This window comes from Pristiophorus japonicus, chromosome 19, assembly GCF_044704955.1.
Source record: "Pristiophorus japonicus isolate sPriJap1 chromosome 19, sPriJap1.hap1, whole genome shotgun sequence".
Lineage (NCBI taxonomy): Eukaryota > Metazoa > Chordata > Chondrichthyes > Pristiophoridae > Pristiophorus > Pristiophorus japonicus.
This window is the reverse complement of record NC_091995.1, coordinates 2669684-2690800: the sequence shown is the minus strand read 5'-3', so window position 1 is coordinate 2690800 and position 21117 is coordinate 2669684. Positions and strand designations below refer to the sequence as shown.

General features: G+C 46.1%; 1 protein-coding gene across 1 annotated transcript in view; it reads left to right on the top strand.

Annotated features, from left to right (window-relative positions):
• LOC139230619 (uncharacterized) overlaps positions 1-20184 on the top strand; it is a 61052-nt gene extending 40868 nt beyond the window's left edge. The window contains exons 14-20 of the mRNA XM_070862435.1: positions 396-448; positions 9441-9875; positions 9956-10051; positions 10493-10726; positions 14776-14798; positions 14887-15002; positions 18630-20184. Coding sequence (XP_070718536.1) covers positions 396-448; positions 9441-9875; positions 9956-10051; positions 10493-10726; positions 14776-14798; positions 14887-15002; positions 18630-19174 — 1502 coding nt within the window. The 3' untranslated portion in view covers positions 19175-20184. The remainder of the gene's footprint in view (positions 1-395; positions 449-9440; positions 9876-9955; positions 10052-10492; positions 10727-14775; positions 14799-14886; positions 15003-18629) is intronic.
• The last annotated feature ends 933 nt before the right edge of the window (positions 20185-21117 follow it).

Genomic DNA, 21117 nt, shown 5'->3' with positions numbered 1-21117 from the left:
TTATTCGGCATGCACGGACACGATGGGACCAAATGGCCTCTTTCTGTGCTGTAAATTTATATGATTCTATGCTGCGATACTGAAGTGTCTGGAGTGGGATATGAACCCACAACCTTCTGACACAAAGGCGAGAGTACCCCCCCACTGAGCCACGGCTGGCACTTGTCATGCACCTTGCTTTAATGCAACAATTAACTCGCTATCTGATTGTTATGAAAGCAAAATGTAAGAGAATTGTAAAGGAGCTTACATTGCAGCTTCATTATAAAAACGGATGTAGAAGCAACATTATACAATCTGTCTCCTGCTCTTGCTGAGTAAATTGGAAAGCCAAATAAGTCACAAATCAGTGGACAGCCGCTTGGGTTGATCTCTGTTACCTGTTTAATTTCAAGGCTCCAAGTGGCAAAGGGCCGAATCATTCTTGACGCTGTCAGTCCGCAGACAGGTTTGCTATGATTTGTCACCATCCCCAATATTGATCTATTATGTGACTGCCGCGATTGTACCAGGGGAACTTGGTGGACCTCCGTCCTTTTCGGCTTGGAATTCCTATGTCCCTTTGTTTGCATCCGGATAAACTGAAAATACCTGTCTCTGGGCGTGTTTGCCTCTCCCGGCCCCTGGGTTTAAGGCAGAACTATTTTCATTGTACATTATTACGAACCATTTCTGGCAGAACCGAGCGCCTGCTGTATCTGAACAGGCAACAGCGTCACCACGAGGCAGCAATGGTAAACACAGAAAAAAGCATCTATTTTGATCCATGAGGAGTCCCTCTGTCTGGCTGTCCGACCGTCCATCTCTCTCTTTATTAATTCGTTCATGCGATGTGGACGTCGCTGCCAAGGCCAACATTTATTGCCCAACACTAATTGCCCTTGAGAAGGTGGTGGTGAGCCGCCTTCTTGAACCGCTGCAGTCCGTGTGGTGATGGTATCGAAAGACTGCAAGTGGGAGGGTGTGAGCTATTGCTGAGACGTCAATACATTGTGCGAGGAATCAGTGCGAATAGCACTTCAACCTGGAGGTGGGGAACTGTAGGCTTTGATAGATTCACATATGTTGTCTTAACTATAACTCTGCGTTACTGACGTTGTGTTATTACTTGCTTTGTACACTGACTTTGTATTGTTACTTGTATTGATAAAGCGGAACCGTAACCAGAATGCAAGATAGGAAGGCTAATCTAATATGCTGTAAGCACTTGCATTAGTGAATAGGGTTCTGCTGAAGTGTGGTGACGTGGAATCGGCATGACTGTTGCTGAGGGACATGTTTTTCAATGTTAACATTTGTGTAATAACAATGGCAGAGACACTGTAATTCATCTGTACTTGTCTGCGAGAACTGACGATCCGAATAGACGGTTGAGAAACCATAGGGTGGCAGTTAGACGAATTCTGAACTTTGTGTAGCTTGCAAGATCGGAAAACAGGAATCACCCGTACGAGGTCTGCATGTTGGGACATGAGGAGATCAGGAAAGAACAACATGCGTCCATGATACAATCATTTCGGCCTACACGATACATGACCTAATGTGGGGAGGCACCAGCACCCCGAGCCGGATAAACTTGAGGCGACAGAAAATCGGTGGCACATCGAGAGGAAGAATATCGACTGCGGTCAACAGAACAGGAGATGGTGCCCCAGAGAGTTTGGAAGCAGGAACCGTCGGACTGAAGTGTCGCTGTATATCTATTGCCTTTGTTGAATATTAACTTTGTATATCTTTGTGATGCACAATAAATTATCTGGCTTGATTAAACAACGCGAGTCTGTACGTTGCAGGGCAAAATTGGTCAAGAATCCTAGGTGAGACCAGTTGGGTGTTCCCTGTTTCATGAAGATTAGCTTATTGAGGGTTCTCCCTCGGTGATTACTTACAGTGGTTTTCTTTTTCAGGGAAGTAACCTCATCCAAGTTCAAAATTGAAACAATATCCAGAAGTGGTGAATGTGTTGCGCCCTTTGTACTGCAGAGAATCTGGGCCAAGGGGAAGGCTCACACATCATAGCATCTTAGAAATTTACAGCTTGGAAGGAGGCCAGATCGACTCATCGCGTCTGCACCAGCAAACCAAGAGCTACCCAGCCTAATCCTACTTTGCAGCTCTTGGTCCGAGTTCTGTAGGTTACGGCACTTTAAGTGCACATGCAGGTATTTTTTAAATGTGGTGAGGGTTTCTCCCTCTACAACCCATTCAGGCAGTGAGTTCCCGACCCCAACAATCTTCTGCGTGACGCGATTTTACCTCATATCACCTCTATACCTCCCTCCAATAACTTTTATTCCGTGGCCCCTGGTGGTTGACCCCTCTGCCAGCGGAAACAGCCCCTTACTTTCCACTCTATCTAGGCCCCTCATAATTATATACACCTCAATCAGGTCTCCCCTCAGCCTCCTCTGTTCCAAAGTAAACAGACTCAGCATCTCCAATCTTTCCTCATAGCCAAAATTCTTCAGTCCAGCCAACATTCTTGTAAATCTCCTCTGTACCCTCTCTAGTGCAGTCACATCTTTCCTGTAATGTGGTGATCAGAACCGCACACAGTACTCTAACTGTGGCCAAACCAGTGCTTTATTAACTTCAAGCATAACGTCCTTGCTGTTGTATTCTATGCCTCGACAAATAAAGGCAAGTATTCCATATGCCTTCTTCATCACCATATCTACCTGGCCTGCTTCCTTCAGGGAGCTGTGGACCTGCACTCCAAGGTCCTTTTATTGCTCTACACTTTTCAGCGTCATACGATTGAATATTTATTCCTTTGCCTTGTCAGACCTCCCCAAATGCATGACCTCCAACGTATGTGGATTTAATTCTATTTGCCATTGTTCTACCCATCTGACCAGTACATTGATATCTTCCTGTCGTCCGAAGCTTTCTTTCCATTTTCATCCACGCAGACTATCTTTCTATCATCTTAAAACGTCCTATTCATACCCTTAACATTCAAGCCCAAGTCGTTGATATATACTACAAAAAGCAAATGTCCCAGCACTGAGCCCTGTGGAACCCCACTGGATACCGCCTTCCAGTTACAAAAACACATATCAACCTTTACCCATTGTCATTTTCCAGCGGCCCCCACCTTTCATATTTACGCATGCACACATGTCTCCGCTAATCAGTACTTCATCGGGTCCGCTCTGTCAGGGTGCAAATCCACATTTTTCTGTTAACACCTTAACCATTACCCTTGCCCCCACCTCGTGTACCAGTGCCGGGGGTTTTGTTCCTTTATCCTTGTCTTCCTCTTCCTCGTTATCGCACACATCCTTTCACATATCTTTCAACTGCCGACTCAGTTCCGTCACATACTTGCTAATTCTATAGTGTAAAGATCCGAACTCTACTTCTCCCTTCACTGTTTCCTTGGGAAGTTTTATTGCTCGTCCAGTTATTAGTACATAAGGGGTAAGTGCTGTTGTGCGGTTCGGTGTAGCACACAGTCTCATCAATAAGGTGGGCAGGAGTACCGGCCATGCTTGTCCGGTTCCCTGGATTGCTTTACTCAGGGAGGTTTTGCCTGCGCTTGGTTTCTGCATGCTCTCGGCGACAAGACTCGAGGTGCTCAGCGCCCTCCCGGATGCTCTTCCTCCACTTAGGGCAGTCTTTGGCCAGGGATTCCCAGGTGTCGGTGGGAATGTTGCATTTTATCAAGGAGGCTTTGAGTGTATCCTTGAAAAGCATCTGTGAAGAGGAAGCAGATTTAACGATTCTGGTCCGATCTGACCAAGGGTCATTGACCCGAAATGTTAACTCTGCTTCCTCTCCACAGATACTGACTGACCTGCTGAGAATTCCAGCATTTTCTGGTTTTTATTAGAGATGTGACAGGTTTTAACCAACTGCAGGGGTAGGGAAAGGTGGGGAGGGCGCGGCGGGGGGAGGAATGAACAAAAGGGAAGGTCTGTGATAGGGTGGAAAGCAGGAATGATGAAATAATAAGACGTATGATTGTAAAAAGCAAAAGGAGATGGTAATGGGACAAGTAAAGAAAGAAAAGATAGGTCGAGAAGAGATGTATCTGGGAATATCAGAACAATCAATAGCTGCCATCCGAAAAATATAGGGGCAGAGTTTATGGAATGAAATTGTAGATCTCGATGTTGAGTCCAGAAGTATGTAAAACATGAGCTGCTGTTCCCTGCGCTTACGGTGAGCTTCATTCGAACAGTGTAAGAAACCGAGGACCGAGAGGTCAGAGTGGGAGTGGAGTGGAGCGGAGAATTAAAGTGACATGCGACCGGAAGCTCGGGGTCACACGTACGGACTGAACTGAGTTGTTCTGCAAAGCAGTCACCCAATCTGCGTTTGGTCTGCCCAATGTAGAGGATGTTTGGGGCCCTGGACGGTGGGAAGGGAGGCGGTACAAGGGCATGTGTTGCATCTCCTGCGCTTGCACGGGAAGATGCCGTGGGAAGGGGAGGGGGTGCTGGGGATGATAGGGGAGTGGACCAGGATGTCGCGGAAGGAGCGATTCCTTTGGAATGCTGCTGTTTTCGAGAAGGGGTCCACATTGGAAAGGCTGCTTTTATTGTCCATCTCTAATTCAAATTCCAGTGTTTATCACCCATTCAATGGAGAAGTGCTTCCTATCATCCGCCCTGAACCTGGCTTTTACTAGTTTATATCTCTGGCTCCTTGTCCCACATCGTGAGTTACATTTACACAGTGATCTGTAATTTTGCTTTTGTATTCCACATGTTGTACGGCAAATCGATCGAGCTCAGTTACATGCTTTATTTGAAGGTTCTCGGTAAAAGGTTTGCGATCATGGCTGGGGACAGGTGAACAACAAAAGTGAGAGAATAATTCCTGTTTGTGGGAGGGATCAGAATACCGTGGCTGTTTCAAGCTCATGGCGAAGAGGGCAACTGAAGTGTCTGATATCAGCTTACATGTACACTAATGACAGCCAACTCTACCTCACCACCACCTCTCTCGATGTCTCCACAGTCTCTGAATTGTCATGTTGTTGTCGGACATCCATAGAAACATAGAAAGTAGGTGCAGGAGTAGGTCATTCGCACTTCGAGCCTGCACCACCATTCAATAAGATCATGGCTGATCATTCACCTCAGTACCCCTTTCCTGCTTTCTCTCCATACCCCTTAATTCCTTTAGTCATAATGGCATTATCTAACTCCCTCTTGAATATATCCAATGAACTGGCATCAACAACTCTCTGTGGCAGGGAATTCCACAGGTTAACAACTCTCTGAGTGAAGAAGTTTCTCCTCATCTCAGTCCGAAATGGCTTATCACTTATCCTTAGACTGTGACCCCTGGTTCTGGACTTCCCCAACATCGGGAACATTCTTCCTGCATCTAACCTGTCCAGTCCCGTCAGAATTTTATGTGTGTCTATGAGATCCCCTCTCATCCTTCTAAACTGAAGTGAATAAATGCCCAGTCGATCCATTCTCTCCTCATATGTCAGTCCTGCCATCCCGGGAATCATTCTGGTGAAGCTTCGCTGCACTCTCTCAGTAGCAAGAACGTCCTTCCTCAGATTAGGAGACCAAAACTGAACACAATGTTCCAGGTGAGGCCTCATCAACTGCAGTAAGACCTCCCTGCTCAAATCCCCAAGCTATGAAGGCCAGCATACCACTTGCCTTCTTCACTGCCTGCTCGACCTGCATGCCTACTTTCAATGACTGATGTACCATGGCACCCAGGTCTCGTTGCACCTCCCCTTTTCCGAATCTGCTGCCATTCAGATAATATTCTGCTTTCAACTTTTTGCCACCAAAGTGGATAACCTCACATTTATCCATTATACTGCATCTGCCATGCATTTGCCCACTCACCGAACATGTCCAAGTCACCCTGCAGCCTCTTAGCATCCTCCTCACAGCTCACAACGCCAACCAGTTTAGTGTCATCTGCAAACTTGGAGATGTTACACTCAAATCCTTCATCCACATCATTAATGTATATTGTAAATAGCTGGGGTTCCAGCACTGAGCCCTGTGGCACCTCACTGGTCACTGCCTGCCATTCTGAAAACAACCCGTTTATCCCAAATCTCTGCTTCCTGTCTGCCAACCAGTTCTCTATCCACGTCAGTACATTACCCCCAAGACCATGTGCTTTAATTTTGCACACCAATCTCTTGTGTGGGTCCTTGTCAAAAGCCTTTTGAAAGTCCAAATACACCACATCCACTGGATCTCCCTTGTCCACTCTACTAGTTACAACCTCAAAAAATTGTATAAGATTTGTCAAGCACGATTTCCCTTTCATAAATCCAGACTGACTTGGACCGATCCTGTCACTGCTTTTCAAATGCGCTCTTATTTCATCTTTAATAATTGATTGCAACATTTTCCCCACTATAGATGTCAGGTTAACTGGCCTATAATTCCCCGTTTTCTCTCTCCCATCTTTTAAAAAAAAGTGGTGTTACATTAGCTTCTCTCCAGTCCATAGGAACTGATCCAGAGTCGATAGACTGTTGGAAAATGATTACCAATGCATCCACTATTTCTAGGGCCACTTCCTTAAGTACTCTGGGATGCAGACTATCAGGCCCCGGGGATTTATCGGCCTTCAATCCTATCAATTTCCCTAACACAATTTCCGCCTCATAAGGATATCCTTCAGTTTCTTCTTCTCACTAGCCCCTCGATCCCCTCGTACTTCTGGAAGGTTATTTGTGTATACCTTTGTGAAGACAGAACCAAAGTATTTGTTCAACTACTCTGCCATTTCTTTGTTCCCCATTATAACTTCAGCTCAGTCTGACTGCAAGGGACCTACATTTGTCTTCACTAATCTTTTTCTCTTCACATATCTATACAAGCTTTTGCAGTCAGTTTTTATGTTCCTAGCAAGCTTTCTCTCATACTCTATTTTCGCCCTCCTAATTAAACACTTTGTCCTCTTCTGCTGAATTACAAATTTCTCCCAGTCCTTAGGTTTGCTGCTTTTTCTGGCCAATTCCTTGGATTTAACACTCTCCTTAATTTCCCTTGTTAGCCACGGTTGAGCCACCTTCCCCGTTTTATTTTATACTCAAGACAGGGATGTACAATTGTTGAAGTTCATCCTTGTGATCTTTAAATGTTTGCCATTGCCTATCCACCATCAACCCCTTAAGTATCATTTGCCAGTCTATTCCAGCCAATTCAGGTCTCATACCATCGAAGTTACCTTTCCTTAAGTTCAGGACCCTAGTCTCTGAATGAACTGCGTCACTTTACATCTTAATAAAGAATTCTACCATATTATGGTCACTCTTCCCCAAGGGGCCTCGCACAACAAGATTGCTAATTATTCCTTTCTCATTACACATCACCCAGTCTAGGATGGCCAACCCTCTATTTAGTTCCTCGACATATTGGTCCAGAAAACCATCCTTAATACACTCCAGGAAATCTTCCTCCATCGTATTGCTACCAGTTTGGTTCGACCAATCTATATGTAGATTAAAGTCGCCCATGATAACTGCTGTACCTTTATTGTATGCATTCCTAATTTCTTGTTTGATGCTGTCTAGATGAGCAATAATTTTCACCAATTCAACATTGGGAAGACTGAAGCTGATGTTTTTGTTCCCTGCTACAAACTCTGTTCACTATCATTGACTCCATCCCTCTCCCTAATATCTTTCTGACACCGAACCAGACTGTTCACAATGTTGGTGTGATATTTGACCCTGAAATGAGCTTCCCACCACATATCTACAGCATAACTAAGACCACCTATTTGCACCATTCTAACATGCCTCCATTGCTGAAGCACTCATCCATGCCATTGTTAGGTCCAGGCTTGACTATTCCAACGCACTTCTGGTTGGCATCAACATTCTTTGCTTAATAAACTAGAAGTGATCAAAACTCGGCTACCCAAGTCTTAAATCATACCACGTCCCGCTCACCCATCACCCTGGAGCTCACCATTGACCAGGATCTTAAATGGACCAGTCACATAAGTGCTGTGGCAACAAGAGCAGATCAGAGGCTGGGTATTCTGCGGCGCGTGTCTCACCTCCTGAATCTTCAATGCCTTTCCACCATCTACAAAGTACAAATCAGGAGTCCGATGGAATACTCTCAACTTGTCTGGATGAGTGTAGCTCCAACAACACTCAAGAATCTCGACAGCATGCAGGACAAAGCAGCCCACTTGATTGACATCCCATCCACCATTTTTAACATCCATTTACTTCCTGCTCCTTTTACACTATTCTTTGCTCTGTTAATGGATGTCCATCCTCAGCTTGCCACGGGAAACAGATACTAAAACAACCCATATTCAAATACTATCAATTTATTTTCTTGTGCGTTATTATTAGTGGCTCAGTGGGTAGCACTCTCACACTCTGTGTCAGAGGTTTGTGGGTTTAAGGCCGACTCCAGGGACTTAAACACAAAAATCGAGGCTTGGCACTCCAGTGCAGTACGAAGGGAACGCCGCACTGTCGGAGGTATCGTCTTTTGCAGGAGACATTAAACCGAGGCCCCTTCTGCTCTTTCAGGTGGATTGAAAGGATCCCATGGCACTATGTCGAAGAAGATCAGTGGAGTTATCCCCAGTGTCCTGGCTAATATTTATCCCTCAATCAGCAGAAGTAAAAACAGATTATCTGGTCATTATCACATTGCTGGTTGTGGGAACTTGCTGTGCGCAAATTGCCTGCTGCGTTTCCCTCATGACAACAGTGACTACGATTCAAAAGTACATCATTGGTTGAAACGCGCTTTGAGACGTCCAGTAGTCGTGAAAGGCGCTATATAAATTCTAGACTTTCTTTCATTCTCTGTTTAACATTGTCTATAGATCCACAATTTACTGATTAAACCTAAATACTGACTGATACTGTCCTGTGAGCGGATTGTTTCATTTTCCATCAACAGATTGTAACATTGAACAGCGAACATACGAAAAAACCAAACAGAAGAGTTCATCGGGTCTCCCTAGACTGTCCCATACAGTTGTGCTGCCTTCATGTGTCGTCACAGAGACACTCCAAACCCCCAGAGAGTCACATAATCTCCTGGGGGTGGGTAGAATCTGAAAAATTCCTCTCCGGCTCCTTTAGGTCATGTAAAGTAACCTAGGAGATCAAACTCTCTCTAGCCATCAGGGTAGCTATCTCTGGTCCCAGGCCATCTCCTCCCCACCCAGAAACAGGTCCGACTCTCTCCTGAAGGAATCCCGTCAATCATCGCCCACCGTCAGCGGGCACCTTGATCCACAGGTCCAGTGTTCTCTGGGAAGAGATGAAGCGCCTAACCTCCAATTGGGAAATCTCCACACACACACAGGTCAATCTTTTCCCTCGTGTATTCTTATGTCGGCGTTTACCTCTAAGCACTGGTAGACATCTCAGTGCTGAACAGGTCGGGCAGGTTTGTGCCAAAACTCGCTCTGGCTCCTCCCTTTAAACAAACATTGAAACTGAAAGCGGATTGAATCAGGAAGTGCTGAGAGAGAACATGACTTCCCCACAGCAGTCCCAGAGTTTGTCCGAAGATTTAAATTGTCCCATTTGTCTGGATTTTTTCACCGACCCAGTAATGCTGGATTGTGGGCACAATTTCTGCCGCTCATGTATCGCACAGTTTTGGGATAAGGAGACAAACTGCTGCCCGGAATGCAGAGAGGAGTTTCCGGAAATAAACCTCAAGGTTAATCGGGCCTTGGCGAATCTGGTGGAGAAAGTTCGAAAAATTACCGTGAATGCAAAAGATAGAGACAGTAAACATCTCTGTGGGGAACATCAGGAAGAACTGACGCTATTTTGTAAAACTGACAAGAAACTGATCTGTGTGAAGTGTCTGGTCCCGACAGAGGGGCGGAGTCACAAGACCCACAACTTCGTGGGACTGACGGAGGCTGCACAGATGTACAGGGTAACATGGAGGGTAGAATCTCTGGCAACATTTAAACATCTTGTGTTTAAACTTTACACTAATTTAATTTCTAATTGCAGGATAAACTGAAATCATCCCTGAAATCGGCTACAAAGAGAAAGGATTCGGCTCTGGACACCGCACGGCGACAGGAAAAGCAGATTTCCGGAGTTAGGGTAAGGAACTGGACAGGTTAGATGCAGCAAGAATGTTCCCGATGTTGGGCAAGTCCAGAATCAGGGGCCACAGTCTGAGAATAAGGGATATAGGACCGAGATGAGGAGAAACTTTTTCACCCAGAGAGTGGTGCACCTGTTGAATTCTCGACCACAGAAAATTGTTGAGTCCAGTTGTTGGATATATTCAGGAGGGATTTAGATGTGGCCCTTACGGCTAAGGGGTTCAGCGGGTATAGAGAGGAGGCGGGAGTGTTCTGAAGTTGCATGAACTGCCAATGAACATATTCAATGGCGGTGCAGGCTCGAAGGGCCGAATGGCCTGCTCCTGCACCTATTTTCTATGTTCCTATGTCACCCTGTGCTGATTTTCTGGGATCTCGGTTAGTTTTGTTCCCTTTTTCACGGCACATTAATTATGTTTCACATTTCATTTGGTAGGAACAGTCGAGCATTCTGCAGACCCACATCGCATCAGAGTTCGCTAAAATGCACCAGATTCTCAGTGATAAAGAGCAGCGTTTGATCAGAGATCTCAGGGAACAAGAGGGGAATATTCTAAAATCAATGGATGTGAACCTCAGTGGAATCCAACAGAAGTTAAATGGTATTAATCGAGAGATATCCGAGTTACAGAGACAGATGGAGGAGCAAGACACAATCTCATTTCTGAAGGTAATACCTTGTTTTATTTAAATACATTCAGTGACATCATCTGAAACACAACGTCACATATGCTCATCTCACCCAGCTCACCTCGCGACCCCGGCAATGTTCCAGATGTGTCACGGTGCTTGTCCGATATCCAGAAGTGGAAGAATAGCAATTTCTTCCAACTAATTATTGGGATAGTCGAAGCCATTTTCTTTGGTCCCGCCACAAATTCCGTTCCCTCGACACCAACTCCACCCCTCTCCTCGGCCACTGTCTGAGGCTGATCCAGGCTGTTCTCAACCTTGGCGTCTTATTTGACCGCGATATGGGATTCCTACCACATATCCACGCCATCATTAACACCACTTATTTCCACATCTGTAACATCGCCCGTCACAGCCCCTGTCTCAACATCAGCTGCTGAAACCCTCATCTATGCTTTTGCTACCTATGAACTTGACTAAGTCCAATGCTCTGCAGGCTGGCCTGCGATTTTATACCCTCCATAAACTTGGGCTCATCCAGAACTCGGAGGCACATTTCCTAACTTACACCAAGTCCCGTCCACCCATCACGCCTGGGCTCGCTGGCGCAAACTGTCTCCTGGTTAAGAAACATCTCAATTTTGACATTCTCATTCTTGTTTACAACTCACTCCGTGGCCTCTCCCCTCCCTATCTCTGCAACCTCCTCCAGCTAAACAACCCACCAAGATATCTGTGCTCCTCAAATTCTGAACTCTTTGCACATCATAAATTTTGTAACAAGTAGTGTAAGCGGTTTTGATCTTAGCCCAATTGCTAGATGGACGGTTCGAATCGCCTTACGAAAGTTCCAGACCCGGGAATTATTATTCAGAGTGTAAATGAAATGAGTCATGGTCAGTGATGGGCCATCCAACCCATATGTATTGGGCTGATGGCTCTTAATCTGGGCATCTCTCTCAGTCTTTGTGTTGGGAAAGACCTGGCTCCTCTTTGTCTGACCAGGCTAGTGGGTTCATTGTTCTGCTTTCCTTCGGAGATGCAGGCGAGAAGTGCTTTTGCATGTTAGAGTGGCTTTGTCAGTGGCCCCCCTTCCTGGCCGACAGCTCTTTTGTCAATATTCATGTCCCCCTTCCTTTAGCTGGGACTGGTGGGCAAACCCGTTCTGGATGACTGACAGTTCTTTTGTCACAGCTAACTGCCATGCGGTCTCTGGAGTTTTAACAACACCAGCTTTTTCACTTATCGGCACAGGGTGATCCCACCACAGGGAAAATACCCTCAGAAAAGCCAATAAAGTCCACGAAATATTCTCGACTGAGTCCATTCTTTAAACCGAAAGTTTGTGATCTCTTCAGCAGCTCCATTGTTTGTTTCTACATACCTTGTCTCACTTAAATAAGTCCATGATATTATATCGTGTTGCCCCATAAATTGATTTTTTCTTTCTTCACATTTACATTTCCTGATTCCAGGCAGCATCCGAGACCATCTGTGCTGTCTCCACATTCAACCCAGATTAGCGTCACTCTGGTGTGGAGCCTAATACTGCATCATTGCCTGTTTATTTTATATGCTATATCTCTTGTGATACAACCTGTTATGGTGATAGATTTAGATGAGGAAAGGCAGTAGGAGGCTCGATTGGACCTTAAACGCCGGCATGGACTGGTTGGCCCGAGTGGCATATTTCAGTGTCGTATATCCTATTTAATCCTATGTAACCTAGTATCTTATTAGCTTTTGTTAAACAGCCTTATCAACCCTTGGAGCTGCCTTTAATGCTCTGTGAACCTATATCCCCAAATCCTTCTGCTCTTCTACCGCACTGAGCCGACATCCATTCGGTGTAGGATTCCTGCTGTTACTTCCCCTGTCTCAGCTCACACTTACTGGCAGATAATTCTGTCCAACAAAATTTAGGCCATTCACGCATGCTCTTATTAACCCTTCACCACTTCTTTTGGTCTTGTATCAAATTAATTCTATCCCCAGAACGAAACATTGTGGGACCCCACTGCCCACCTCTAATTGCCCTGAAAACCCACCCTTAATTGCTATTCTCTGATTTTATCCTAAATAATTTCTAATCCAATTTGCTATCCTCCCCGAATTCCACATCCCACGAGCTTCTCTAGTCATCGCCTGTCTGGTACCTTATCAAGGCTTTCCTAAACTCCATGTACACTGCATTCAATGTATTGTCCCATCAACCATGTTTATTTTATCCTCAAACTTATCTGTGAAGTATTTCCAACAAGATCATCTCAGTTGAAATCTGAGCTTTAATTTAAATAGGCTTCTTGCATCGTTATTTTTCCATGGACCTCAAAAACTACTAGCAATTGCCTTCTGTTTTAACAGAATACATTTATTCGACATTGTTCGAATCACTTTTTAAAACATCCCATTTTTGATGTTCATTTCTGTGTATCTATCTTTCTTCTATTGCCTCAAGCTAGTTAGCTCGCTTCTCGTTTGACTGAAATCTGCCTCACTGCATTCTCATTTTCTTCCGACCGTTTACATTTTATTTCGATCTTAATAAGTTGTGCACAAACAGTTTGCTCATATACCTGATCATTACTTACAACCAGACCAGGCACCTGAAGGCACCAAAGTGACACTCAATGCCCTGAATCCAAGTGGTGTGAGATCCCCAGGGAGAAGCGCCCATCACGGTGCTACATGCACAGCGTAACTCCGGGTTGTGGGAAGTCCGGTTGAATAAATGCTATGGAATTTCTTCCGTCTCTCAGTTAGTTTGTGTAGAAAGTAGGATTGATCAGATAAGAACATAAGAAATAGGAACAGGAGTAGGCCATAAGGCCAGTCGAGCTTGTCCCTCGGTCAGCAGCCCTGAAGGTTACATATAAACCAATGAACAATGAACAATGACGGGAAGGCAAAGAGCACCCAGCCCAACCAGTCCACCCCACACAACTGCGACACCCCTTGCACCAAAACATTCTACACTCCACCCCAGCCAGAGCCATGTGATCTCCTGAGAGAGGCAAAAACCAGATAAAAATCCAGGCCAATTGGGGAACAAAGCTTGAAAATTCCTCTCCGTCCCATCCAGGCGATCGAAACTACTCCAGGAGATCATCCGGCTCGTATTCGATGCACTGCGTGACTTATGATTGTATCTGCGCCAGCCAACAAAAGGTTATCCAGTCGAATCCCACTGACCAGCTCTAAGTCAGTAACCGTGCAGGCTACGGCCCTTTAAGTGCCCATCCAATCACCTTTTAAATGTGATGAGGATTCCTGCATCCACCACCCTTCCAGGCAGTGAGTTCCAGACCCCCACAACCTTCTGTGTCAAGAAGCCCCTCCCCCCCGCCACCTCACATCCCCTCTGAACCTACCATCAATCATCTTAATACTAAGGCCCCTCGTAATTGACCCCTCCACCAAGGGAAATAAGCCCTTGATGTCCACTATATCCAGGATCCTCACAATGCTGTACACCTCAATGTCCCTTCTCAGCATCCTCTGTTCCAATCTTTCGTTTAGGTATTTTACAGCCTTCTGGACTCAACATCGAGTTCAACAATTTCAGAACATAACCTCTGCCCATATTTTGTTCTCTTTCCTCGTTTTTTTTTTACAAACCACCCTTCCCTCTTGTATCTTTATTGTTTCTCAATTTCCCAAAGCAGCTGGAAGTTATTCCACCATTCACACACCATCTCGGCTCATATTTTGTTTCCTAACTTGTGCTATTACCAGCTCAATTTGGCGATCATCCCTGTTGTGTCTAAAATTACTCCTGTCTTCCAGAATATCACAGACCTTCCCTTTTGTTCTTCCAACCCCTCCCCCTTTCAGTGCCCCTCCATTTACTTAAAAATCTGTTTCTTCTCGTAGGTTTCCAGTTCTGATGTAGGGTCACAGACACAAAACATTTATTCTGTTTCGCTCCACAGATGCTGCCTGACTCACAGAGATTTCCAGCATTTTCTGTTTTTATTTATGAACTATTTCTCACTTGGTGCCATGTGTAGCGTATGACACTGATTCTGAAATTTTGCCCCCAGACCCTCCCTGTGAACTCAGGTCTGTGTTTCTGTTTTATTTCAGGAGGCAGCTTCCCGGATGAGAAGGTATGAGGTTCACTTTACTGAATTGTTATATCATTTGTTAAAGGAATGCACTGCGAGAATTCTAGAGTTGAATGTTTCATATTTTCAGAATCAGTGATGAATTTAATCTCCTTTCGTTGGATGGCCGGAATCTGCCGCTGGGAATATTCAAAGGGCCCGATCAATACAAAGCGTGGAAAGAAATGATAGAGAACATCAGCCCAGGTAAAACGTTTTCAGCACCCCAATTTCAGACTTCATAAAAATCTCGTTGCGTCAATACATCGAAATAATGAAACACAGCTTCAGTGTTTGTGCAATTAGATACAAAAATATTATGTAATAATCTCCAAAAGGAGATTGAAACTGGTGTGTGAAATCAGTGTAACTGTTTGTGACCCTATATCAGATCCAGGAGTGCGGGTTCGATACAGAAGCAGTGTATGGTAATGTCGACAGAGAACAATGTTCTCACCCTTCAGACTGACGGTGACTGCAGCGTCAGTAAAATACCCAGATTGCTCATCACAAAACAGGTTCAAGATATAACAGAATCCATGATTCCTCCTCGCCCGGCAACACGTCCCACCCCCCATCCCACGGAACTCCCCCGACTTTGAGGGGCTCATCGAGGAGGCGTGGGAGATTGGAGGGAGGCCGAGAAAAGGTCCGTTCATTGGAGTAGTGGGAGTTCGTCGAGGAAACGCGGGAGATCGGAGGGAGGCCTATAAAAGGCCCATCAGTCTGAGCGGCGGGAGTTCATCGACCAGGCGGAGGAGATCGGAGGGAGGCCTATAAAAGGCCCATCAGTCTGAGCGGCGGGAGTTCATCGACCAGGCGGAGGAGATCGGAGGGAGGCCTATAAAAGGCCCATCAGTCTGAGCGGCGGGAGTTCATCGACCAGGCGGAGGAGATCGGAGGGAGGCCTATAAAAGGCCCATCAGTCACAGTCGGGGAGCAGGAGTCGAGCAGGAGCCAGCTGGTACACCTGCAGCAGGGTGAGAAGGCAAAAAAGGACGTAGATAGAAATCGAAGGGTGACGTCACAGCCAAGGCGGTAAGTGATTGGCTAGTGATTGGTGAGTAGTTTTTCTTCTTTTTCTTTTCCTTTATCAGTCGGTAACCTTGATCATTTTAGCCAAATTAAATAAAGTTAATCTAAGCGTTAAGTCATGGCAGGAAAGCTCGGACACGTGTCATGCTCCTCCTGTGCTATGTGGGAACTCAGGGACGCTTCCAGAGTCCCTGATACTACATGTGCAGGAAGTATATCCTGCTGCAGCACCTGACAGACCACATTGCGGCACTGGAGCTGTGCATGGATTCAGTCTGGAGCATCCGCGATGTTGAGGATGTCATGAGTAGCACGTTTAGTGAGTTCGACACAGCGGACCTAAAGTTTACACAGCCAGATAGGGAATGAGTGATCAGCAGGAAGAGCAGTGGAAGGAAGGTAGTGCAGGGGCCCTCTGTGGTCATCCCCCACCAAAACAGATACACCGTTTTGGGTACTGTTGGGGGGATGAATCATCAGGTGAGGGCAGCAGCAGCCAAGTTCATGGCACCGTGGGTGGCTCTGCTGCACAGGATGGCAGGAAATACAGTGGAAGAGCTATAGTGGTCGGGGATTCTATTGTAGGGGGAATAGATAGACCTTTCTGCGGCCAAAATCGAGACTCCACGATGGTATGTTGCCTCCCTGGTGCAAGGGTCAAGGATGTCTTGGACCAGCTGCAGGACATTTTGGAGGGTTAGTGTGAACAGCCAGTTGTCGGGGTGGATATAGGTACCAATGTTATAGGTAAAAAATGGGATGAGGTCCTACAAGCTGGATTTAGGGAGCTAGGAGTTAAATTTAAAAATCTCAGGATTGCTACCAGTGCCACGTGCTAGTCAGAATAGGAATTGCAGGATAGCTAAGATGAATACGTGGCTTGAGGAGTGGTGCAGAAAGGAAGGATTCAAATTCGTGGGACATTGGAACCGGTTCTGGGGGAGGTGGGACTGGTACAAACCGGACGGTTTGCACCTGGGCAGGACCACACCCAATGTCCTCGGGGGTGTGTTTGCTAGTGCTGTTGGGGAAGGGTTGAACTAATATGGCAGGGGGATGACAACCTATGCAGGGAGACACAGGGAAGTAGAATGGGGTCAGAAGCAAAAGATAGAAAGAAGAAAAGTAAAAGAGGAGGGCAGAGAATCCCAAGGCAAAAATCAAAAGGGCCACATATGGCAAAATTCTAAATGGGCAAAGTGTGTTAAAAAGGCAAGGCTGAAGGCTCTGTGCCTCAATGCGAGGAGTATTTGTTATAAGGTGAATGAATTAACTACGCAGGCAGCAATTAATGAGTATGATATAATTGACATCACGAAGACATGGCTCCAGGGTGACCAAAGCTGGGAACTCAACATAAAAACATAGAAACAGGGAAAATAGGTACAGGAGTAGGCCATTCGGCCTTTCGAGCCTCCACCACCTTTCAATAAGATCATGGCTGATATTTCACCTCAAGACCGCTTTCCTGCTTTCTCTCAATGCCCCTTGATCGCTTTAGTCATAAGCTCCATATCTAACTCCCTCTTGAATATATCCAATGAACTGACATCAACATCTCCACAGCCCCCATCCCTTATCACCAATCCGACTTTGAGAGGTTCCATCCCATTACTCCCTCCCTGCAACCCTGTCTCCTCTCGAGGTCAGCCACCGTCTTCCCGGTCCCATATGTTGCCACTTCGTTTTGGTAAAAATGCTTTGAATGCGCAGCCTGATGATTTATTTTTACAAAATATATACAGCACAGAAACAGGCCATTCAGCCCAACAGGTCCAAGCCGGTGTTTATGCTCCACAACAGCCTCCTCCCACCCCTCTTCATCTAACCATATCAGCACATCCTTCTGTCCCTTCCTCCCTCATGTGTTAATCTAGCTTCCCCTTAAATGCTTCTGTGCTATTTGCCTGAACTGCTTCTCGTGGTAGTGAGTTCCACATTCTCACCACTCTGTGGATAAAGAGGTTTCTCCTGAATCCCTTGTTAGATTTATTACTTAATTTTATGCTTTTATGGTGTCTAGTTTTTGTCTCCTCACAAGTGGAAACGTCTTCTCTACATCTACCCTATCAGACCCTTTCATAATATTAACGACCTCTATCATTTCACCCCTCAGCTTTCCCATTTCTAGAGCCTATTCAATCTTTCCTGATAATTATAGCCTCTCACCTTTTTGTACTATTTCCTTGTAAATCTATTTTGCACTTCCTCCAATGCCCCTATATAATTATAAAATGAAAGCCTGTAATATAAAATAGTGCTATATCTTTGTGCATTTATTTGAATGCGCGTCTTGCAATCCTTGAGTTTCATCCTCTCTTCTGAATTTGATTAGTTTACCATTAACTTGTCTTTTCTATCTTAAATATAATTGCATCTTATTTGATCTATTTTTCTCTGTCATGTTCAGCTGGCCAGACGTGCTGATCAATACTGAGACAAAGTAATTTTTCAATAATATGCAGAAAGCTGAGGATTTAGAAGAAGGAATGTCACTCAGAGTTTGATTCTGTCACATCAATAAATTATCGGGGAATTTTTCGCGGGATCAGTGGGAAAAATAGCATTTGTTTCAGTGGGTCAAAGGTCTCCAGACGTCATCAGACCCGCAGCCTGCAATTGGCCGGCAAGCCCGCTGGGCGGGGCTTAACAGGTGTAATCAGGGAAGTAATTTCAGACAGCGGGCTGGAGCCAGCAGCGAGTCCGGGACCTGTCACCGACATCGCCCGCCACCGACCCGCCGAGACAGCGGAAATCGCGGCTTAAATCACTGACTGTGTTATTTTAACTTCCCCCCAGCTCCAGCCTCTCTGACTCTGGATCCGAACACAGCCCATCCCCGGCTCATCCTGTCTAAGGACCGGACCCGTGTGAGACTCGGAGACAAACAGCAGCCGCTCCCTGACACCCCGGAGAGGTTTGATCTCATGTCCTTTGTCCTGGGATCGGAGGGATTCACATCAGGGAGACACTACTGGGAGGTGGAGGTGGGGGACAAGTCACAATGGGGTCTGGGAGTGACCCGAGAGTCTGCCGGGAGGAAAGGGGCAATCACCCCGAGCCCAGAGACTGGATACTGGATTGTGTGGCTGGATCCCGGAACTGTCTATGCTGCCTTCACCTCCCCCTCACAGACCCGCCTCACCCCGAGTGTGAAGCCCCGGAAGATCGGGGTGTACCTGGACTATGAGGGCGGACAGGTGTCATTTTACAATGCGGACAACATGTCCCATCTCCACACTTTCACCCACACTTTCACTGGGAGAATCTTTCCCTTCTTCAATCCGGGATGGAAATACAGCGGGAAAAACTCCGCACCGCTGATAATCTGCGGGGTTAAATGACACTAACATTAATGGGTCTGTTTCCATCATTTTCCCTCCAATTCCAGTTTCTGACTCCATTCACTCCCCGGGTGTGTTTGTGTGATGAACATTTCCAATTGTATCTCAGTCTGTAATCAGTGTTTGACTGTAACCCCAGCAGGGCCGGGTCACTGAATAACCCTCCCATCCTCACCCTACAACATATCACCCCCGCCCAACCTGTACTGGGATAGAGTCTCTCCCTCCAGGGACCACAGCCTGGCATTCCTCTGGAGATATTACCCAGATCGACATTTAACTTTATTCCCTGTGACCTTCCTTTGGCTGCTGTTTTAGCGGAACCGTCAACCCATTGAATATAAACAGCTCAGCGCCTTCATTAAGGAGCAGAGAGTGTGGGGTGTTGGTGCAATCTGTGCAGCACTCACTGGGGAACATCACAAACTAGGCCCCGTTCCTAGTGCGGGGGGGAGCTCATTCTGAGTGGGCAAAGTCAGGATATCAATTGAGGGAGGAGCGCATTTTGAGGCGGAAACCCGACGGATGTAAAGCCGGGCTGAATGAAGCTGGTGTGGAACGGGAAAATGGCGGGAGTTGGATCGGCAGGGCGATCGATTGGGGTTAGGGATGTGGCTGCTGCCGAACGGAATCCGAAAATATAATCTTCCGTCTTGAAGCAGAATGGCGAGCCGTTGACCAGAAATTCCTGGCTTTGCGGGCAACGCCTGAGTTACGCTCCATCTGCAGCAAGCGAGTCTCAAGTAATATCGTGATCTTCAGGAAAAGACAGTGCCAATTCCAAAGAAAGCATCTCCGACAGTGCATCGCCCTCTCAGTGCAGCACTGTGATGCGGTGCTCAAGTCTCTGGAGTGGGACGTGAACCCACAACCTTTTGACTCAGAGGTGAAATTGCTGCCCATTGAGCCACGGCTAGCAACTGTTGAGCATTTTGCTTTAAAACAACAATTAACTCGCTATCTGATTGTTATTAATGGAAAATGGAAGAGAATTGTAAAGGAGATTATATTGCAGAATCTTAATAAAAATGGATTTAAAAGGAATACTTTTCTACCTGTCTCCTGCTTTTCCTGAGTCATATGGAAACCTAAATAAGTCACAAACCAGTAGACAGCTGCTTGGGTTGGTCTCGGATACCTGGTTAATTTCAAAGCTCTAAGTGGGAAAGGGCCGAATGATTCTTGACGCTGTCAGTCCGCAGACAGGTTTGCGATGATTTGTTACCATCTCCAATGTTGTTCTATTATGCAACAGCCGCGAAGGTAGAAGGGGATTTTGGTGGCCCTCAGTCCTTTTCGGTTTGTGGTTCCTATGTCCATTTGTTTGCATCGGGCTAACCTGAATATTCCTGTCTCTAAGCGAGTTTGCCTCCCCAGGTCCCTGGTTTTAAGGCAGGACTACTTGCATTGGACAATACTGGGAACCGCTGCAGGCATCTCTGGCAGAACCGAGCGCCTGCTGTAACTGAGCAGACAACAGCGTCACCACGTGGCAGAATTGGGAAACAAACAAAAACACATTTTTAAACCTTGAGGAGTTCCTCTGTACGCTTCTCCGTCCGTCCGTCTCTCTCTTTTTTAATTCACTCATGTGATGTGAGCGTCGCTAATTGCCCCTTGAGAAGGTAGTGGATCGCACGTTCTTGAACCGCTGAGATAGTTGGACAGGTGACTAAATGCTTGCTCAAAGTGATAGGTTTTAAGGAACGTCTCAAAGGTGTTCCCACAGTGCTGTTAGTGAGGGAGTTCCAGGGTTTGGACCCAGCGATGAAGGAACGCCCGATTTATTTACACATCAGGATGGTGTGTAACTTGGACGGGAACTTGGAGATGATGGAGTTACAATGCACCTGCTGCTCTTGTCCTTCTAGGTGGTAAATATCTCGGGTTTGGGAGGTACTGCCGAAGAAGCCTTGGCGAGTTGCTGCAGTGCGTCTTGTAGA